The sequence below is a fragment of the Aotus nancymaae genome, unplaced genomic scaffold, assembly GCF_030222135.1.
Source record: "Aotus nancymaae isolate 86718 unplaced genomic scaffold, 86718_ANA_hifiasm-v0.15.2.pri h1tg000020l, whole genome shotgun sequence".
NCBI lineage: Eukaryota > Metazoa > Chordata > Mammalia > Primates > Aotidae > Aotus > Aotus nancymaae.
Window position 1 is genome coordinate 70,494,380 of NW_026988432.1, and position 21,974 is coordinate 70,516,353.

At 38.7% G+C, this 21,974-nt stretch overlaps 1 protein-coding gene across 6 annotated transcripts in view; it reads left to right on the forward strand.

Moving 5' to 3' along the window:
• The window catches only part of RNMT (RNA guanine-7 methyltransferase), a 39,610-nt gene extending 17,878 nt beyond the window's left edge, over positions 1-21,732 (forward strand). For 4 of the 6 annotated variants that reach the window (XR_010343653.1, XR_010343656.1, XR_010343655.1 and 1 more), the window contains 7 exons: positions 319-500; positions 1,271-1,435; positions 4,500-4,617; positions 9,272-9,373; positions 10,388-10,421; positions 11,718-11,977; positions 17,137-17,495. Coding sequence is in view for 2 of the 6 variants with exons in the window: in XM_012472523.2 (XP_012327946.1) it covers positions 319-500; positions 1,271-1,435; positions 4,500-4,617; positions 9,272-9,373; positions 10,388-10,421; positions 17,137-17,174 (639 nt within the window). In the remaining 4 variants the exon portion in view is untranslated. Of the gene's footprint in view, positions 1-318; positions 501-1,270; positions 1,436-4,499; positions 4,618-9,271; positions 9,374-10,387; positions 10,422-11,717; positions 11,978-17,136 lie in introns of all 6 variants that reach the window. The other 2 variants (XM_012472523.2, XM_012472527.2) reach the window with 1 other exon arrangement.
• The last annotated feature ends 242 nt before the right edge of the window (positions 21,733-21,974 follow it).

Genomic DNA, 21,974 nt, shown 5'->3' on the forward strand with positions numbered 1-21,974 from the left:
AGTTATTGTTGAATGTCATTTTATTTTAGCTATCAAGTGATGAAAGGATCAACTTGAAATGTCATAATTTGATATATTTTTTAAACATAATTTCAGAATCCCTCGGTTTTTAAATACTGGGAAAATGGGAATCAAATTATTCTATTAAACTAGAATACATGCATGATTTTCATGTGTCCTTTATTATACAAGGGAAAGGATAGGTTGAAGATCGTGAGGAAAAGGAAAAACCTTACATTCTAGAAATTAATTTACTAAAAAGTGTTTAATCTGTGTTGTAGTTAACTCAAAATCTTAACTCATTTTAATTGGTTTCAGGAACTTCTGATTGACAAATTTCGTGACCCACAAATGTGTTTTGACATCTGCAGTTGTCAGTTTGTCTGTCATTACTCATTTGAGTCCTATGAGCAGGCTGACATGATGCTGAGAAATGCGTGTGAGAGACTTAGCCCTGGGGGCTATTTTATTGGTACTACTCCCAATAGCTTTGAATTGATGTAAGTGTTTTTAAATATATTGTGGTTTATGAAGTATTCAGTATTAAGTAGCAAATGTTTATCAGAGAGAGATTCTATAAAAATATGCTATTTTAATCTTATGAATGTTGAACACTTTCATAAGATATTTGAGTAGACATTCAGAATTTAAGTTCAAAAGACAAATTTACAGATGAACTTTTAAAAGTTCATCTTTATGTGTAAGCTAGAGACTTAAGTTATATTGATAGACAAACTGCAGTTCAGACACATAGGCATAGAGACTTAACAGCTGTCATGAGACAGAATGATACCTACTTCCAGCTTAATTTTATTGGTGTGACTGTTAGTGATCTTTTAGTATATTGCTTCTTAAAAGTAGCTCAGATCAAGGGAGTACTGTGGCTCACACCTGTAATCACAACATTTTGGGAGGCCAAGGCAGGAGGATTGCTTGAGGCCAGGAGTTTGAGACCAGCATGGACAACATAGTGAGCTTGACTCTACAAAAAAATTTACCAATTAGCCAGGCATGGTGGCATGCCCCTGTAGTCCTTACTCGGGAGGCTGACCCCAGGAGTTGGGGGCTGTAGTGAGTTATGATCACACCAACACACTGAGTGACAGAGTAAGATCCTGTCACTTTAAAAAAAAAAAAAAAAGGTAGCCCAGATCTAACTAAAAAGCTAATCAAGTGTGCATCATGTAGTTTTTCACATGCATAGTCTGATCAAAATAAGTCTAATCACAATTTTAATCTTTTTATTTTGTTTGGGGGATAACCTTGATAGAAGACGCCTTGAAGCTTCAGAAACAGAATCATTTGGAAATGAAATATATACTGTGAAATTTCAGAAGAAAGGAGATTATCCTTTATTTGGCTGCAAATATGACTTCAACTTGGAAGGTGTTGTGGACGTCCCTGAGTTCTTGGTCTATTTTCCATTGCTAAATGAGTAAGAAGTCATTAATCTGTTCACTCTTTTCTTTTTGTCTTAAGGGAAAGAAAAAGGGGAAAAGCAATATTTCTTTTACCTTTATTTTAAATGGGGGCCTAAGAAAAAGTACAGTCTTGTTTTTTTTTTGTTTTTTGTTCGTTTTTTTAAAAAAGACTAGCCTCAAATCTAGGGGATTGGTGCCATAGGTCTTATATAGCCTAACTTAATTAGTTTTCCTTCTTCCTGGAATTTTTTAATCCTATGGGTGAGAAAGGGGACCAGTTGCCTTCAGCTTGTGGTGCAAAATGCCTGACACTGCAAATAGCAAAAGTTTTTAGTGACTCCTGGAAACTTCGGTGATAAACAATGAGTCTTCATAAATCAAAGATCTTCCTATTGACAGAGATGAGTATTAAAAGTTGTTTGCATTTTACTATAGCTTTGAAATTGCCTGTGTCTCACAGGCAATGTTGATGATAAAATCCTGATTCAGGAACATATTCTCCCATGTGCCTGAATTCCTAGGAGTCCTGACAAACTGTAGACACAGGAAAATCTGGGGGTAACTGGGCCTTATCAGGTAAGGCTTTAAGGCCTTGTGATACAACTTGATTTCCGGAGTTTCCCTGATGGGGAGACCATAAAAGTCAACTTAAATGTAGGCCATGTCATGATTGATTGAACTTGATTTTCTGCTTTTTAAAACAAAAATATTTTGTTTTAAATATTAACTGAGTAAAAGAAGAAGGTTATTGTCTGCTTATTTTTGTTTGGTGATTATTTGATTTGTAACTCAGTCTGTAAAATTAGGGGTACAGTATTTTCAGGAGTATAATAGCTTATTTAATAATATAAGAAAGCCAAGTAGCATTGTGACTGAACACGAGGAAAGTACTGCGCATAATTTTGTAAGTATAAACCATTTACAAAATTTAAAAATACCAATTTCGTTTTAGTTTTAAATTTTTAAAACTAATAAACTTTGGGGAAATGTTATTGCTCTTCAACTTTATTTTGAAAAGAACTTAATTGTGGAATGTTGTTGAGTGTGTTTAATATGTTAGCTTGAGATTTTAGTTAACTGACTTGGTAATTTCAGTATAATCCAAAAGGTAAAGAATAAAACATAAGATTTGTTTTAAGTGCTAAGCAAGAACTAGCAGTCTTTTTTTTTGTTTTAACTGAAATTGCCTAATGATAGTAAACCTAAGTCATCACTTTAATATCTGATTTCTTTAAAAGATTATTTATTGAAACAGTATTGGAGGAAATAGAATACGAAAATGTGTAGGGGTTTTTGAGATGCCTTTTTGCCATTTCATTAAGAAACTGAACAGAAATAAGTTTTTTATGTGGCAAAACCTATTCAAATTGGGTCTTAATTCTTTGAGTCATGTTATTTTTTAGATGTAAAACTTGGTTTCATTTCTAAAGGCTTATTTTAGAGATTTACAAAAGCAAATGAACTGCCTGGAATAAAAGACTTATTTTTCTCATATTGCCTTTCCAAAGAGGGTTAATCGAAGTAACAGAATCCTGCCTTATTTATATCTCTTACATAGAAACCTCAGCAGCCCTCCAGTGTTTGTTTGCCCTTACCTTATCTCCTCAAATGCCACCCTGTATACAAGCCCTCCCACCTAATTTTCAGGGTTTCCTCCCTCCCTTCTACTCTTGTTTTATCTGCTGCCTGAAGTCATCTCCAGATACCGTCTTGTTGTCTACAGATACATAATTATAAACTTGACAAATGCAGTGAGGAAAAAAAATACCTGAGAGAGTAACAGAGAGACCTAATATAATTGAAGATTTAAGGAAGACACTTGTAAAGTGATGTTTGAGTCAGGATCTAAAGGATGGAATAGTAGGTGGGCAGCTGAAGACTGGAGGGAAGAATGCTCCTGGCAAGAGGACAGTGTGTGTGAGGGCCTTGCAGTGGGAACGCCAGGCTAGTCCAGGAAACTGAAAGAAGGCCCATCATGACTGATCACGGGGGATGTCCCAAAATGAGGCAGCATTCCTTTACAGATGAATATCTTAGAGACCATGTTCTGTGTCCTGAGTGCACTGGACCCCAGTGGAGGGTGTTAAGGAAGGTAGTGACATGACTCAGGTCCATATTTCTGAAAGCTTAATCTGGCTGCGACTGGAAAATTCATTGAGGGAGAGTTAAGAATGGAAGCAGGGGACAAACAAAATGAGTTTTTGGACGGTACCACTGAGTGGTGATCGTGACTGAAGGAGCAGGATTGTGCCAAATGCAGGAGGTAAGAAGTGGACCTATTTGAAATTGATGTTTTCTAGGTAAAGTAGAGAGGACTTAGTGATGTGTATTGAGCACAATGGGTAAAAGAGACGGGGAGATGGCATGGATCATTAGATGGATTTACTGAAATGGCAGACACTGGCAGAAAAAGAGTAGTGATGTTCAGCCTTAGATGTGGGAAGTTAGAAAGTGCCAGTGACACATGCAGGTGAAGATTTTTAATAAGCAGTACAATCAGTGAGTGACTAGAGAGAGCTGAACTACAGATAGCTCAGAGGTGGAAGAGAGTAGGGCTCTAGGCTGAACTCTTCAGAATCTTGAAGTTTAAAAGTTGGGTTTAAAAAAAAAGAAAGCTTCACGTAAAAAGGAAAAAAAGAAAAACTGCAAAGAAGCAGTCCATGATGGGGAAAATTGTGTTTCTTGCCAGAGAAGTCAAGAGATGAAAGTGAATATTTAAGAAAGAAGTCAGCAGCTATTTTCGGTGCTGCTGTGAGAGATCAAGTAAAGTAAAATGGAATCAGTAGAAAAGAGCTACAGCTCTTCCCTATATCATCGCTCCAGAGACTCTTTCATTTACTTCCTGACCTATGTGTTACACTAAAAGAGCTATCTGAAACCCCCTGAGATTTAGAATGCATATTTCTTTTAGGTATGATTTGTTATTTTTGATTCATTTTTTATTAGTCTATTGTGAATTTATGAAGGAAATAGTAGCTTTTTTAGTGAAGTCCAGAAGATGTCACTGTTGTACAAAAGTCAGTTGAGGAATTACAAACATTTTGGAAGCTTTTTCATTAAGTATTCTTTTTTGGACAGAATGGCAAAGAAATACAATATGAAACTAGTCTACAAAAAAACATTTCGGGAATTTTACGAAGAAAAGATTAAGAACAATGAAAATAAAATGCTGTTAAAACGAATGCAGGCCTTGGAGGTGAGTTTTTAGAAAAGATGTAAAAATTCCAGTCATGGTGAACTTGTTTGGCTGTTCTTGAGATCCTTGCTAGGCCATCTGGACAGGAAGTAATTATGTTATTATACTCTTCAGCACCTAGGACAGAGCTTGATGCAGAAACTGCCTGATGAGTGTTCAGTAAATACTTGATGAAAGAATGCTGTTACCAAATTTTGTTTTCTAGATAGTAGTACTGCTTTAAAATCGGATTTCTCAACCTCAGAACTGTTGACATTTTGTTCTGGATAATTTCTTGCTGTGAGATGCTGTGCATTGTAGGAGATTCAGTAGCATTCCTGGCTTCTACCCACTAGATGTCTTCTAGTAACACCCTTGTCCTCAGTTATGGTAACCAAAAAACTGTCTCCAGACATTGCTAAATGTCCTCTCTTGGGCAAAATTGCCCCAAGTTGAGAACGAGTTATTTGCAACAGTGTCTTTTGGTTACGAGAGTAATTTAGAACCTTCCTGGCCAGTGTCTACACAAGCTCATGCCATGCATAATTTCGTTGTATGGTAATTCTTTAGCAGGGTTCCAGCCTTTTAGACTGTATTGTTGCTGAGACCTCTCCTGCTCTAATGCAGCAGTAAAGGTAACTATATAAACTTCAAGCACACAGCCACTGATTGTTTTTCCTTTTTCTCCTTAATCAGACAATATCTGGTTGGACAGACATAAAATATTCAGTGAACATTTTTTTTATTGATCAGTAGAATCATATTCATCAAGTGGATATTAAACTTCTTTAGAAAATTTATTCAATTTAAGTACTTTAAGCACTTAACCTTATAATTACTTCCATGAAGTAGGCAGAATGGTAACTTTTCACTTTTTTTCCTATTCTTTTTTTTTTTTTCTTTTTTTTTTAAATGACAGGGTCTTGCTCTGTTGCCCAGGCTGGAGTGCAGTGATGCAATCAGAGCTTTCTGAGGCCTTCACCTTCTGGACTCCAGTGATTCTCCCACCTCATCCTCCTGAGTACCTATGACTACAGGCATGTGTCACCACACCTTGCTCATTTTTAAACTTTTTGTACTGGTGGGGTTTCGCCATGTTGTCCAGGCTGGTCTCAAACTACTGGCCTCATCAAGCGATCCTCCCGCCTTGGCCTCCCAAAGTACTGGGATTACAGGTATGAGCCACTGCACCTGGCCACTTTTCACATTTAAGTGGGCAGCCTGAGGCTCAGAGGATAAATGACTTGCTCAAGGCAATATAGCTACTGACCTTTAGAGTTTCTTCAGTTTTTATAGATGATATTCAAACAAAAGTCTCCTGTTGAAGTTATACCTGCACCCAGCCACTCCCACATGTCGAGTGGGAAGACTTTCTGTAAATTCTAAATTGTCTTTTGAGAGATATAATCAATAAAATGTTATATTGTTTATTAGTTATATTTTCTATACTTTAGATCTAAGAATGTTTTTATTGGCTTTATCTTAGGAAGGGAGGCTTGTTTTGTTTGTCTTGAGGAAGAGGAGAAAACTAGCAAAACCATGTGTGGATAACTTCCTCCCCAACCCCACACACACATGCATTACCTTTAGCATATTGCCTTTATTTGATGGTGTTTTGCATGACAATGATCAATTATTTAGCCTTTCTCTTAGCATACAGGTAATGAATTCACTTGTGTAATTTATGTCAAAATGTACTTAGGTAGTAGGGTATGGAATAACAAGAATTTTATGGCATGTTATTCCAGTGAATAAGGCAGTCCATGGTGGAAATTTTAGTATTACAGAAGCATTCCAAGTGCAGTGAGTATATAAAGGGCCTTTTGGGAAGAAAGAAGACTGGAAGAGACTGAAAGAGGACAGGAGAGAAACCTGAGAGCACAGGGGATGTTTGACGAAATAGTACTAACAGCTTTCACATTTTTTCAACAATCTTTCTTCTCTCCCAGTACTGCCCTTGAGGATATGACCTGTTAGCATGGCTGTCTGGGGACAGAAGCAGTAATAACATGCAGTTTGAAAATTTATTTAGTTTTCCTACTTCTTGACCAAATCATTCTGGTGGGCCTGTAAAGGACTTGGAGCAGGAAAGGACATGACCAAATAAGAGTTAGGACACTAGTTGGGTGGCATAATGGAGGATGTTTTGGAGGGACGTTGAAACCAGACCAAAGGTGGAAAGAGCAGTCGGATGCCACGGCTTTCGACCAGGTCAGAGGTTTAAATGGATCTGTTTCTTGATATTTGCCATAAAGTCTTTTCCTGAAGCATTCAGCTTTCATCTGGGTTCAGCGCTAGAACCAATAAAACTTTTCTGCTTTCCTGGAGTGTTGGAACAGAGAGAAGAAAGAATGAAAATATGTAGGCCATGGAACTGTAGGTCCTGATGCCTGTGTTCTTTTTTCACCAGCAAACATATGTTAGGGACAGTTCTGGAAAAGTAACTCCTTTTAGTGAAGACACTAAGATATATATGTTTTAAGATGTTTTGGGCCAGGCATGATGGCTTAACGCCTGTAACCTCAGCACTTTGGGAGGCCGAGGCGAGCAGATCACCTGAGGTCAAGAGTTCGAGACCAGCTGGCCAACATGATGAAACCCCATCTCTACTAAAAATACAAAATTAACTGAGTGTGGTGGTGCATGCCTGTAATCCCAGCTACTCGGGAGGCTTAGGCAGGAGAATTACCTGAACCCAGGAAGTGGAGGTTGCAGTGATTGGTAATTGTGCCACTGCACTCCAACTTGAGAGACAAAACTGAAACTCCATCTCAAAAAATGAGTTTTGAAAAACAATGATGTTTTGCAGCTTTATAATCATGTTTTGGTTGGTCTTTCAAAATGATCAGTAGAGGAGAGAAATGGTATCCAGTGATAAGCAGATAATCACATGGAGGATAAGTTGAAGAATAAGTTTACCACAAAATAGTTTGGCAGGCATTCAAAAATGAAGTTCTGAAGCCTTGTGATATGGTAAAACTACAGCATGTGGAATTAAAGTTAAAAAAATCTGATTGATAGTCTGTGTTCTTTATCACATCCATGTGTTGGGATGTGATACAAAGTAAGGTGGCTTGTAGCAATGATATGGCAGTCCCAAATAGCTGAACACTTTTAAAACAGCACATAAATAGGTTAATTTCTAATGCCTGAACTTGCTGCAGGATGTTTATAAAGAAAAGAGACAAAGATATTGTAAAGCAGATATTCATAGATCATTTTCTTAAAAGTTTATTAGGGAGTTGTAAGTTTAAAATGTTTCCTTTTTAGCTGGTTTGTTGCAGTAAGACAAAGAATTATAAATGAATTATATTATTAAAAAATATAAACTTCGTAGAGTAGGTGGTTCTATTAACTGTTTTATGTAATTTATTGTATTTTGATTTACATGTATGTGGTTTGTCTTTTGAGGGGGCAGTGGGGCAGACAGTCTCTCACCCAAGCTGGAGTGCACTGGCACCATCTTGGCTCATTGTATGTCCTCCCCACTTAGTCCCCCCAACTTCTCCCGACCCTGGCTCAAGTGATCCTTTCACTTCAGCCTTCTGAGTAGCTGGGACTACAGGTGCGCACCACCATGCCTGGCTACTTCTTGTATTCTTTTTGTAGAGACAAGATGTTGACATGTTGCGCAGGTTAGTCTCGAACCCCTGAGCTCAAGTGATCTGCCTGCCTCGGCCTCCCAAAGTGCTGGGATTACAGCTGTGAGCCACTGAGCCAGGCCTGATTTACATGTATTAAAACGCGTAATGCAAATACTATAAAGGGATATCACTTAAAATGGATTGAAAATAGCACTTGAAGTAATTTGAATAAACATTTGGCCAGCATACCCTTAAAAACAGCATGTTTTTCTGACCCTTCTCCAGAGTCTTATGTAAATATGGGAAATAACTGTATTTTGGAGACTGGATTATTAAACAGGGTTGTATGGTGACTTGACTTTTTAATTTGTATTATTTGTAATTGTCCTTCATGCTTTTCATGGCTATTAAATCACTATTATTTTAATATTTAGCTCTTTTTATGACATCTTTAAGCTCTGTATTTATGACATACAAAGCCTTTGGCTAGCAGTAGAGAAGGTGCAAGTGTTTGCTGCTAAATGGTTCTTGGTGGTGACTAAATTATGTAGCTTATTCCAGCTATGAATATCCTAAGATTGTGATAAAAGTTGACCGTAGGACTGTATGTGGTGGTTTACACCTATGATCTCAGCACTTTGGGAGGCTGAAGTGTGAGCATTCTTTGAGCCCAGGAGTTTAAGACCAGCCTGGGCAACATACTGAGACCTTGTCTCTACAAAAAAAATTTTTAAAGTTAGCCAACGTGGTGGCTTTTGCCTATAGTCACAACTACCCAGGAGACTGAGGTGGGAGGATCACTTGAGCTCGGGAGGTGAGGGTTGCAGTGAGCAGAGATCCTACCACTGCAGTACAGCCTGGGAGACAGAGCAAGACTCTGTCGCAAAAATGTTGCTGCTTTAAGAGAGGATTCTTCCTTTATTTATTTATTTATTTTTCATATTTCAAAAGCATGTGTAGTTTACATATCCTGAAATAGTACTTATGGATTATCCTCCTAATTATGGTATTTCAGTGATTTAGTGTATTTATTTCTGAATTGCAAATTTCAATGTATTATTGTAACTAGGACTTTTCATCGGTTTCCACAGCCATATCCTGCAAATGAGAATTCTAAACTTGTCTCTGAGAAGGTGGATGACTATGAACATGCAGCAAAGTACATGAAGAACAGTCAAGTAAGGTTACCTTTGGTAAGTTTTCATTTTTGGAAGTATTTTATAGTTATAGTGAATGAAAAAACATGCATTATGTGAAGCCATAGGAAATTATTTCACTTGTTTACAATACTTGGGCTCACTGACTTACAAATCAGTTCTTTCCCCTAAGTTATGTTGACTTCTTATAACCACAGAATATGGAATAACACTTATTTCCGTGCATTGAGAATGGAGTACTGTATCTGAGGCAGTGAGGATAGAGAAAAAATTACAGACTTGGTGTGCAAGTTGCCTGCTAATATAGGCACCAATGAATCACAGCGTTTCATACGTAGAATTCAGGGGTCCAGGAATTTAAATGGGAAAATATTACATCTCTTCACTTCTGTGTAAAAGTTTACATTTCAGAAATGATGAATACAACAGTACAACAGTGGTATTAGCTGCTGCTATGAGTTTGTCATCAGTAGAAATCACAGATATTTTCATAGCACATTTTTGCTAATATCTTAGAATATTGTTTTCATTTATCACATCTAGAAAATTACATCACTAGAACTGCCAGTAGATCTTGTTGTTATAGTTAATGGTGTGTGCAAAGCAACACATTTTTAATATTTTGATAGCTACATAAATATAATTTATTTCCTTTGGTATGTATTTTGTTACTCCTTTGATAAAAACACAAAAATTGTATTTTTTTCCACCAGTGCTCTTTGATGTTTTCATTTTCCAAATTAAGAATATAAGATAGATGCATTTTCCAGTTACACACACACACTGTGCCCTCTTCACACACATTCATCCTTTGGTTGAGAATTCGCAGGTTAGAGAATATGGCAAGAGGATTAAAGTGTGAGAAGATGGCTTTCAAAGTTAATCTCACTGATTTTTATGCTCAGATCACAATATGATTAACAGTGAATTGAATGTGTATTTACAGTGAAGTTAGGGTCTTTTGGCCGTCTCTGCCCATTATTTAGAAATAAGCATATGTTTACTTCCATATTTATTCTAAAATTTTCTTTTTCTCTTTTGTAATTTTAGGGAACCTTAAGTAAATCAGAATGGGAAGCTACAAGTGAGTATATCATTAGCATAGGTTAACCGATAATTTCAAAGGTCCTGTTTCAAAGTGGTCATTAAAACCTGAAAAAAGGCTGGGCGCAGCGGCTCACACCCATAATCTCAGTATTTTGGCATGCCAAGACAGACAGATTCCTTGAGCCCAGAAGTTCAGACTGGCCTGGGTGACATGGCAAATGCTCATCTCTACCAAAAATATGAAACAATTAGCTAGGCGTGGTGGTACGTGCCTGTAGTCCAGCTACTCAGGAGGCTGAGGTGGGGTGATTGCTTGAGTCTGGGAAGTCAAGGCTTCAGTGAGCTATAATCACACCACTGCACTCCAATCTGTGACACAGCGAGACTGTGTCTCAAAAAAAAAAAAAAAATCTGAAAACTTTGAGTTTTTCTGGCACATTTTAGGTTGTGTTTGTGTTTACACACACATACCTGTATTTCTACATATGTGTAATCCTCCTTGCTTTCACAGCTGTGTAGTGCCAAAATAAGATATATTGTACACAGGGTCTTGCTCAGCATAAACTTTAGTGAGCATATGTAAACACTGTCATTGTCTATTTGTTACTAAGGAGCCATCTATATTTGAAGTGTTTACTTCAGATTTCTAGTGAAATTTTTGGCTTATAGAATACTTGCATGTCTTTTTTTATTCTGGCCACTCTGCTGTGACAGTGAAGTCATAATACTAGAACATTCAATGAAACACCCATGAGCAGGATGTGTTAGAGGTGTGCACGATAGGGGACAAGTGTGGTGCAGAAATACTCTGAAGTGAAATTTCTGTGTTCAGGAGAGAGGCCAGCAGCACAGCAAATCTGGGAAGGCCTGTGGTTCTTCAGCAGTGGGTGTTGAGGAAGTCAGGTCACAGAGTCTCACTGTTACCATAGGAATCCCCATATATGGTTGTTCTTGATCTTGAGACACAAGTAGTCATTAAGGACAATCTATTTGATAAACATTACTGATTTACATGAAGTTCTGTGAAAGGTAAAGTAAAATAAAGATGTTAAATCTCTACCTTCTAGAAGTGTACACTCTAATGGAAGGAACAGGCACAAATAAACATACTACTAGGTGAACTTTTAATTGCTAATGTTACTGTAGTGGGGAACAAAGGTGAAGGATAGCTTAATGAAAACTAATGAAATCTGGGCGGTAGTAATAATATTACTGAGTGTTGAACACGTGCAGGCATGTGTAACTCATTTCATCCTTATAATAACTCACATGTTGTAACTCATTTAATCCTCACAACGACTTTATGAGTAGAGTATTATATCTCCTTTCACAGATGAGAAAACTAACAACTTAGCTAAGGTCACAGAGCTAACTTATGGTTAGCTTACCTAAGTGATCTGTCATCTTAACCATGGTTTCATGCAAGCCTGGCAAAAGGAAAATTTAGTAAGACTTCCTGAGTTGGATAGAGAAGAAAAGGAAAGGAATCAAGCAAGACCAGTATTTTGAGGCTGTTTGTCTCTGAACATTGGTACCATTACTAGAAATGGAACTGGAGGGTGTTTTACACATATGATCATCCTTGACACACTGGTAAGCATGTGCATAAACTATTGATTTTATTACTTTTTGCCTGCAGTGGAGACTGGTTACCTGTCTTAGATACCTGCTAGTCCTAAAGTAGGGTGTAAATTTTGATCAAGGGTCATCATGATGGTGGTACTGGCTGTGGCTTAGAACTGTATTTTTATATTATTAAGTGTAGACTTTAGTCATAATGTACAAATGAAAAATTAAAGGGCCCCAGACAGTTGGAAGAGATGGACTGGACATGTAAAAAGAGCAATGGCCAAATTGCAGCTAGGGTATAGCACCCCAGGATTGTTTGGCTCTTTGGTGAATTGCACTGTTGTATGCTAGAGGACTTTGTGGATTAGAGCGTATCTTGCATGGCATCATGAGTCTAAAAGGCCCAAGCTACACTTTAGACTTCTGCTGGTCTGATCATTAAGCTATCACCAGAGCCACCTCTCCTTTAGAAGACAGCTTTAAATGAGAAAGGAGAGAATTGCTGTCGATTCGTTTCTGGAAGTGGAAGTGGTTCACGATTTGATTTTTTAAAATCCCAATTGAAATGCCTGCATAGAAGGCATTTTATATACAGTAAGTGGGACTTTTCAGGAGTTTCAAGTTAGAAAAAAAGTTACTAATTATGTATTGAAAATCAGACTCTAGCATGTTAGTGATTTCAAATAACCTTAAATGAAGACAGGACAGGACTGAAGAGTTGTTTGCAATTGGTATGGGCATGTTGGGGGTGGGATTTGGCAGGGCTGGACTGCACAAAGGTCACACGGAGTAGGGGACAGCATGAGTTATACTGGCCAGTTATGAGTGCTGATGTGCTGTACACACTGATGTGCTGCAAGTACTGGGGACTGTTTTTTCTCCTTACCTTCTGGCAAGAGCAGCAGGGTTGATGAACACCCTTCCTGTTTTCTATTCTATCACTGTGCTGCTAGCCACACTTCATTTCAACTAAAAGAAATTGGAAACTGGCAACTAAGGAGCATAGAATAGCCTGACCAAAGTAGCATGTTGGAAAGACTGCTTTGGTATTCCTGTACCAGTTGGGTTGAAAGAGCAAGAAGCTGGAGTCTTAGGAGGCTATCAAGCAGTTAGCTGTGTTCATCTACCCTCCCTTCAAAAGTCATCTCAAGGAGTGAGAACTCCTGCTTAGATGGACTTGATCTTGACTCACTGTTGCGTATCCTGAAACATGCCCCAAACATCCTTGTGATGTTTTCAGGATTTGTCACCTTTTCAGGTATTTTCTTGCCTTAAATCTATTGGCATTTTATACAGGCATACCTTGGAGATGTATCTCCAGTGAGCAGGAGGCCTCACTCCTTGAGATGACTTTTGAAGGGAGGGTAGATGAACACAGCTAACTGCCTGATAGCCTTGCAAGACTCCAGCTTCTTGCTCTTCCAACCCAACTTGTACAGGTGTACCATAGCAGTCTTTCCAAAATATTACTTTGGTCATGCTGCTCTCTGCTCCTTATTTACCAGTTTCCAGTCAGTATCTTTTAGTTGAAATGAAATGTGGCTAGCAGCACAGTGATAGGACAGAAAACAGGCAGGGGCCTGTTTATCATAGAAAATCAAAGCTTGCTCAGCCATGCAGTCATCACCATTATAAAGCAAGTCACTGAGATTGTTTGGTCTCCCAGTGCATATAAAAGTTATGTGTAAACATACTGTAGTCTGTTAAGTGTGCAGTAGTGTTGTAGCTGAAAACAGTGTACATACCTTAATTTAAAGCTACTTCCTTTGTAAAAATGCTAATGATCATCTGAACCTTCAGCGAATCTGAGTCTTCTTTGCTGGTGAAGGGTTTTTCCCCAATGGTAGAAATACTCTCAATGGGTGGTGGCTGCTGAAGGTTGGTGTGGCTGTGGCAGTTAAGACAATGAAGTTTGCCTCATTGATTGACGATTCTTTCACAGAAGATTTCTCTGTAGCATGCAATGCTGTTTGATAGCGTTTTACCCACTATAGAACTGATTTCTAAATTGGAGTCACTCCTCTGAAACTCTACTGCTGCTTTATCAACTGAGTTTATGTAATATTAATATTCTAAATCCTTTGTTGTCATTTCAACAATGTTCCCAGTGTCTTTACCAGAAGTAGATTCCATCTCAAGCTCATCCATGAGAAACAGCTCCTCATTTGTCCAAGTTTGCTCATGAGGTTGCAGCAATTCAGTCACATCTACAGGTTCCACTTGAATTCTAGTTCTCCCACTGTTGCCATCCCGTCTGCAGCTACTTTCTCCACTGATGTGTTGAACCCCTTGAAGTCATGCATGAGGGTTGGAATCCAGATCTTGTAAACTCCTGTTCATGTTGATATTTTGAGCTCATCCCATGAAGCATGAGCATTCTTTTTTTTTTTTACCGTCAGTAAGAAATTTACTTGTTTTAAAAAAATCCAAATGCTGGCATTGTCCAGAAAAATTTAACAGATTTATTTATAATTATTATAAAGTTGAACCACTGAAACTTGTTCACTGAAACATTTTAACTTGCATTAATGCTCTATGTCTCCTTATTTATATTAAAAATTCACACACAAATGAAAATGCAAAAACTGTCAGTACCTGATTTCTGTCCCCTATTTTTCCACTCACAATCATATATGCTTAGGTACCTTTTGACCCCATGGGAAAAAAATTATCTAACGTTCAGAATTACAAATAACAGGAAGAAGAGAATTTTTTTTTAATTTTTCCTGAGAATGAAATATTTCCCATCATTGTGGATTCTTAAGCACATTCTCCACATATGTGGTGTGCTAGCTGGATGTCTTGGCATAATTGTTACACATTTGGCATGGATAGCACAAAGGTTGGTGTCTCCAAAAACGCCAACCAGATAGGCCTCACTTGCCTCCTGCAAAGCACTGATAGCTGCACTCTGGAAGCGCAGATCTGTTTTAAAGTCCTGAGTAATTTTTCGCACAAGATGCTGGAAGGGAAGTTTGCAAATCAGAAGTTTGGTGGACTTCTGATAACATCTAATTTCATGGAGTGCCACAGTACCAGGCCTGTAGCGATGAGGTTTCTTCACCCCTCCAGTAGAGGGTGCACTCTTGTGAGCGGCTCTTCTAGCCAGTTGCTTCCTGGGTGCTTTACCACCAGTAGATTTGTGGGCAGTCTGCTTTGTATGAGCCGTGGTATAGAGACCTCCTTACTTAGCCTCCTTCAGCTGGAGCTCGGTGAGCGAGAGGCAGCGCTGGTGTTGGGAGAGCGACCAGCATGAGCATTCTTAATGGTATCTAGAATAGTGAATCCTTTCCATCAGGTTTTTAATTTACTTCAGATCCATCAGAGAAATCACTATCTATGGCAGCTATAGCCTTACAAAATGTATTTCTTAAATAATAAGACTTAAAAATAAAAATCACTCCTTGATCCATGGGCTGCAGAATGGATGTTGTGTTAGCAGGCATGAAAATAACATTAATCTCCTTGTACCTCTTTGAGCCATTGATCACCACCTGCAGAGGTCTGTCCTGCAGACCCTGAGTCATGGTTGTCAACTGCTTTCAGAGGGTGATTGCAGCTAACCGACATAACTCCCTGTCCTTGCTTATATTTATTCAGTATAGTTTTAATAACAGAGGTTCTAAGTCAACATGCTTGTGGATAATTAACATGATTAAAAGAGTGGTTTTACGAATGATAAAAGGTCTTGGTTACCGGGCCCAGAGTAAACACTATTAATAGGTAATTCCCCTTCAACCTCCCTCTGAGAGGGCCATCCAGCACAAAGTTTACGTGAGTAAACAAATTAGAGACAAAGGGATGTGGGGTAAACAGACTTTAACTGGGGAAACTTTTATTGTCCCTAATCTTTTATTCTGTGACTTAAAGTTCTAACATAATCTATAACTTTCCCTAATATTTCTCTTAATATTTTGCAAGCCACCCCAAGTGAATCCCAACACATCTTCATCTGTCCTCCTGGGTGAACAGGCACATTGCCAATGAGCAGTAATATTTTGAAAAGAACTTTATTTTTCTGAGCAATAGGTCTCAACAGTAGGCTTAAAATACTCAGTAAACGGTGATGTGAACAGATACACTTGTCATCCAGGCTTTGTTCCATTTATAGAACATGAGCAGAGCAGATTTTGCATAATTCTTAAGGGCCTCAGGGTTTTTGGAAGGATAAATGAGCATTGGCTTCACCTTAAAGTCACCAGCAGCATTAGCCTCTAATAGGATAGTCACCCTGTCTTTTGAAGCTTTGAAACCGGGTACTGACTTCTCTCTAACTATGGAAGTCCTAGATGGCATCTTCTAATAGAAAGCTGTCTCATCTGCATTGAAGATCTTTAGTGTAGCCACCTTCCTTGAGGATCTTAGCAGGATCTTCTGCATAACTTGCTGCAGCTTCGACATCAGCACTAGCTGCATCATCTTATACTTTTATATTACGAAGGTGGCTGCCTTCCTTAAACCTCATGAACCAACTTCTAGCTTCAGACTTTTCTTGTGCAGTTTCCTCACCCCTCTCATCCTTCATAGAATTGAAGAGAGTTAGGGCCTCTGAATTAGGCTTTGGATAAAGGGAATGTTGTAACTGGTTCATCATCTTTGCAGACCACTCAAACTTGTTCTGAAAATCAGTAGGAAGGCTGTTTGCTTTCTTATTCCAGTGTGTTTGTTGGAGTAGCACTTTTATTTTAAAAACTTTTATTATCTTAAGAGCTTTTAGTTCACTTTCTTCACAAGGCCCTACAACACAGTCGTTGGATAATTAGGTGAATTGTTAACATGTCATTTTATGTATGTACCTTTAATTCTAGTTTTCTAAAGTATCTTTAATATTTTTAATTCTATTTTTCTTTGTTATAATTTTATTATACTTTTAATCTAGTTATACTTTTATTTTTCTTACCTTAAACTGATTTTTTAGAGCTATTGAACTGGTTTTCCCATGGGCTGCAATGTCGTAGAGTATTATTGTAGGCAGATAATTGTTTTCGAGTAAACATATACATCCCATGTCTGCCTAAAAATGATTCAAGTAATAGAGGAACTCTTAAAATTAATGGGGATTTTCCTCTTCAGAAGCTGCTTGAAAGCCTAAGAATTTTCACCAAATTATGAACAAGACAGAGATTGTTTTGTTTACTGTAATCATAAGAGAAACTAAACTCTTTTATTTATTTCCTCTTTAGGTATTTACTTGGTGTTTGCCTTTGAGAAGCAGCAATGAACATGTATGTAGTAGTCCCAGAGGGGCTATGTTCTGTCCTGCACAGATTTGAACAGCCCATCTCAATATATTTGACATTTCTCTGTTTGTTGATTTTAATTCTGAATGTGCAGGATGCTTCCAGAAACTCCAGTGTAGAAATTCAACATTTGCTGTCTGTGACAGATGAACTTTTGCATGTGTATATAAGAATGAGTTGGGACCTCTGTCATTAAAAATCTATTTTTAAGTAACATTCTAAGAATTCCATTTGCCTCTACAATCTTAGCTCATAAAAATTATAATATGACTTGTTAAAGCAACTAAACTCTTTCCACAGTGCTCAGATTTGTCCTGTGTGTATTTACAGTATTAAATTTATTGCAGTTATAGAATTGGTCAGAGAGCATTTTCATAGTGTGCTCATTTCTATCGTTTTATTATATAGCATTTTTCAAGATTTAATGGATTGCATTCTGTACAGTTGAATGTAAGTGTTCAGTATGTATTGCTAAAGTTACAAGTTTTAAACTCGATTTCAGATGTTCATAAAAGTTAGCAAAAATTTTAGCAATTTGTTGCATTTTGAAATAATCATTAACATACTGCAATTCAGGAGCTGGTTAGAACATTTTAAGTGGCAGCATAGAATTTTGGAATTTTGGGACTTTCTTTTGAGAATTTGCTACCATAGCAATTAAGGTTTCCAGTTATCAAGATTGTGATTAGATACGTTTACCTTTCTTCATTGAACAGTGGTGCCATAGTTATTTTTCTCAAGATTTAGTGAAAACCCCTCTCATGTAAACATGTTGCACATTTTTTCCAAATTTATACATGGAACTGCTATAGGAATATTCTCGCCAACTGATGCTGTGTACCCACTTCAGCCCAGAAATAAGCAAAACCTGTTCCTCTGTTACAGCCTCAGCACTTTGCACCCTAGGAACCATTGTTAAAATTGTCACTTGTGTAATTGACTGCTTTTCCAAAACTGGTCCCTATGTGAACTGTTGTCCCTACTTTACACCACCATTTGGAAAACTTGCCAGTTTTTAGATGTAGATGTAGTGAAAAACTTCAAGAATGAAGCAGAGCAATTGAGCATTCTTTTCTAAATTATTAAGCCATTTTACAAAAACATTACTTTCTGTAGTAATTCACAGTACTTGTTTTAAAAACAGAGTGTCTTCATCAGTTTACATCTATTAACTGTTCATGGTGTTAGAATTGCAAACTTTTTAGCAAGAAAACATGGGTTTCCTCATTTCAGTTCCTTCTGCAGTCTGGCAATCTCCAAACTGTTACCAGTTTACAAAAATGAAGTCTTTTTGCCTTAAGTCACTTGGGAAATATATAATACTGCATCTGACTGGTGGCTGCCATTAGTTGGGAAAGGTTTGTAAATGATGTCAGGTAGGTGAGGAAAAGGAATCTTCCTATTGCATATTCAGGTTCATTTTTATTCTAGGGCGGTGCCAGGAAATATATTAATAGTTTGGTAGGTACAAGAAAAGCATCATCATTATTTCCTCTGTTTACATTTACTGGTCTTAATTAGTAGGTAATAATAATACATGTACTTTTAGCCTCTTTCAGCCTGTTCCACTCCTTGGGTGATTTGGGGGAGAGAAGAATCCTCCAAAGGATAGAGTAGCCAGCAGTAATACAAAGCAGAGAGAACAGAAAGGTATAGTTCCTAAAGCCTTCAGTGAACAGAAAGGAGCAGAGAGTGAGATCAGATTTGAGAAGGTGCTCTGGGTACTGAGGCCACTGTTGTTGGCATGGGAGAGGCTCCCTGTAGCCACGTCTGCAGGCACTATGTTCAGGTGTCCACCTTCCTCCTTGAGCTTTGCCTGTCTGTTGCCTTATCAGTTCTTCTTTCACACCACCCTCCACCCCACTCCCATCCCTGTGTCTCCTTGCTACAATTAAGTTTCTGGACATTGACTTAATTATTAGGAAAAGAACTAAAGGTATCCCCTGCCTATCGTCTCTGATCACCAAGGTGGAAGGGAGCTGGTAGGACTCTTCCTTGACACTCTGCAGTCTGAGTGTTTGGTTTTCTATGCAGGACTTATGGTAACAATTATGGGGGGTCGGGGGGTATGGCTTTTCACCGTTGGGCCAGGAAGAGCACCTGTTGCAGCAGACTTGGTGAAGTGGGACACTCCCAGACCTACCATGCAGTTTATCCTCTGATAATGGAGCTAGAAATGAAGGTCTAACCAGCTATTGGTGGGAATGACGGAATTGTAGATTGCAATGATTGATCTGGGAACATGGCTGGATTGTGATGTAACCAAGAATGCTGATGTTGAATTCTTTGGGCCTAGAATATACTTGAGAAAGCACTAATGGCTTGTGTTGAGGGAGAGGAGCTGGCAGTTTTTAACCACATCTGAGGGAGCTGTGTTCTAACCTGCGGAAAGTATTGCAAGCATGCGAGAGTGACACCTCTCCAGAGTCACTGCACCATCAAGCTTGGCCCTCCTCTTCCTTCAGTACCCAACCAGGCGCTCTGGGTCCAGGGTGACTCTCCAAAGAAATTGACCTTCAGCCAGAGAAAACATTGGGTGGAGACTCTTGCTTATGTTAATGCATTCTTGTAATGACTTAAAGGAAGATTGCCAATACAGTGAGTTTTGCAGCCTGCTCCCCCACCCACACTTGGAAATTGAGGGAGCATGACCACTGTCTGACTTCACATGTTAATAGAGGTTAAGTGTAGAGTTGGGAGTATATTGATCAGCATCATAGAAAAGCAGACAAACCATGCTCAGCCATGAGATGGCCGGGTTTCCAGTTCTGTTAACTCTCGGGAATTTCTTCTTCAGCCTTTTAGCTTAGTGCCATTATGTCATTTTGATTTGTATTCAAGTACTCTTCAAGTATCACTGTGGTGAAGGTTTGGCTACTTGTATAGGTCTGACTGCAGGACAAAAATGCCAGTGTGAATATTCTAGCTACCAGACATCGTTTTTGTTGAAAAACTGACTTTCTGTTGTCTACCTCAGGCCTTGTGCATTTGGGTTATCTCTAGCTAGTCACCACACGGGGTTTCAAGGTCTGCAAAATAGAGGCCAAATCCAGGGACCAGGCCCCAATAACAGAAGTTGTACCAAAATGCCTGTGGTACTTGATGGCCTGTTGGTCAAATAGGAAGTATAAGTGTGTGATGTTAGAACCTTCCTAGTTACTGCTATGTCAAACACTACTCACTTAAGTGTTTTCATTCCCCACCCTCTGAGCGACATTCCTAATTCTTTGAAGGCAACTGGTGCAAAGCCTGCTACACTTATGTAATGATATTTAGCACATAGATATGGTACTGGAGCCCAGGGCACTGTCAGTACTTCTCCCTCTTGTGCTTCCAAGTTTGTCCTCTACCCCCATGTAGGTCTAAAGCCACCCCACTACTTAATGCCTGCCCCTAACCACAATATTGAGGAAGTGCAGGACATCCAAGGGTACTCTGCACAGTTTGGCTGTGGAGACTTTTGAGCAAGCCCTAAAGTCTCCTGCTCCCTAGACTTCTCCTGGGTTGTGCTTTCTTGGGGACAGCATACTTTGGACAAAGCTGAGCTGACAGCTAATGTTTATTAGACTGCTACCGAAGTCAGTCACTTTGCTAAATGCTTCACCTGCAGTAATTTATTTTGATTATTATAACATCTCTGAGCACCATTATCCCCATTTTAATGATGAGGAAACTGAGTCATAGAGGATACAGACTTGCCCAAAAGAGAGCCAGGATTTTCACACCCACTCCCCAAGTCGGGCCTGCCCTCCAAGTGCTTGTTATATACCTCCAAGGGTGTCAGCCCAGATGACTCCTCACCCATCCACCACCTGCAGTTTGAAATATTAACTATTAGAACTCCATCCTTTTTGTTACTTAGATGTTCCCTGGGAGGAGTGTTTATTTCTGAGTAAGGGGCTTTGTTGAGAGAGAGGGATATAGAGAGCAAGAGAGCACTAGAGTGCATTGGCAGGAAGCAAAGATAAGACCTGAATTTCAGTTTGGTAGACCTCTTTTAGCAGCCTGACCTGTAGCAATTGTAGTTTAATCTGCATGATAGGGAGAAGGGTTCTCTTCCCACCCTCACCATTTGCAAGTGGCAGGAGCTGAGAATGCGAGTCTTAAGAGAGTAGCCAAGGTGAGAGGCTGAGAGAGAAGTAGACTTTTTTTTTCAGTTTTCAGTCGAGTATCCAGACAGAGGCAAATAATTTTGCTTAACTTTTTATTAAACTATAACTATAGAAACACATCAGTGATTTGTCACAAATGGAACACGTGCATACAATCAGCACCCCAGAAGTCCCCCATCAGGTTCCCTTCCAGTTAACTACCTCTCCAAGGGAAACCACTATCCTGAGTTCTAAGAGCATAGATTAGTTCTCTCTGGTTTGGCGTGATACACGAATGGAATTAAGCATTATGCATTCTTTGTATGTGGTTTCTTTCCCCCAGTATTATGTCTGTGAGATTTTTGTTGCATGTATTTGTACATGATTTTTCATTCTCATGGTTGTATAATATTCCATTGTGTGAATAAACCACATACTATTTATCTGATGGCTGTTTGGTTCATTTACCATTTGGAAACAAGTACTTATCCAGATATTCTAGTACATGAATTTTTGTGCACATAAGTACATACTTCTGCTTAGGAATGTGCTGTAATTTGAATGTTTGTCCTTCCAAATCTCATGTTGAAATTGGATCCACAGTGTTGGAGGTGGGGCCTAATGGGAGGTGTTTGGGTCATGGGGATGGGTCCCTGATGGATAGGTGAATGCCTTACAGTGGTAGGAGAG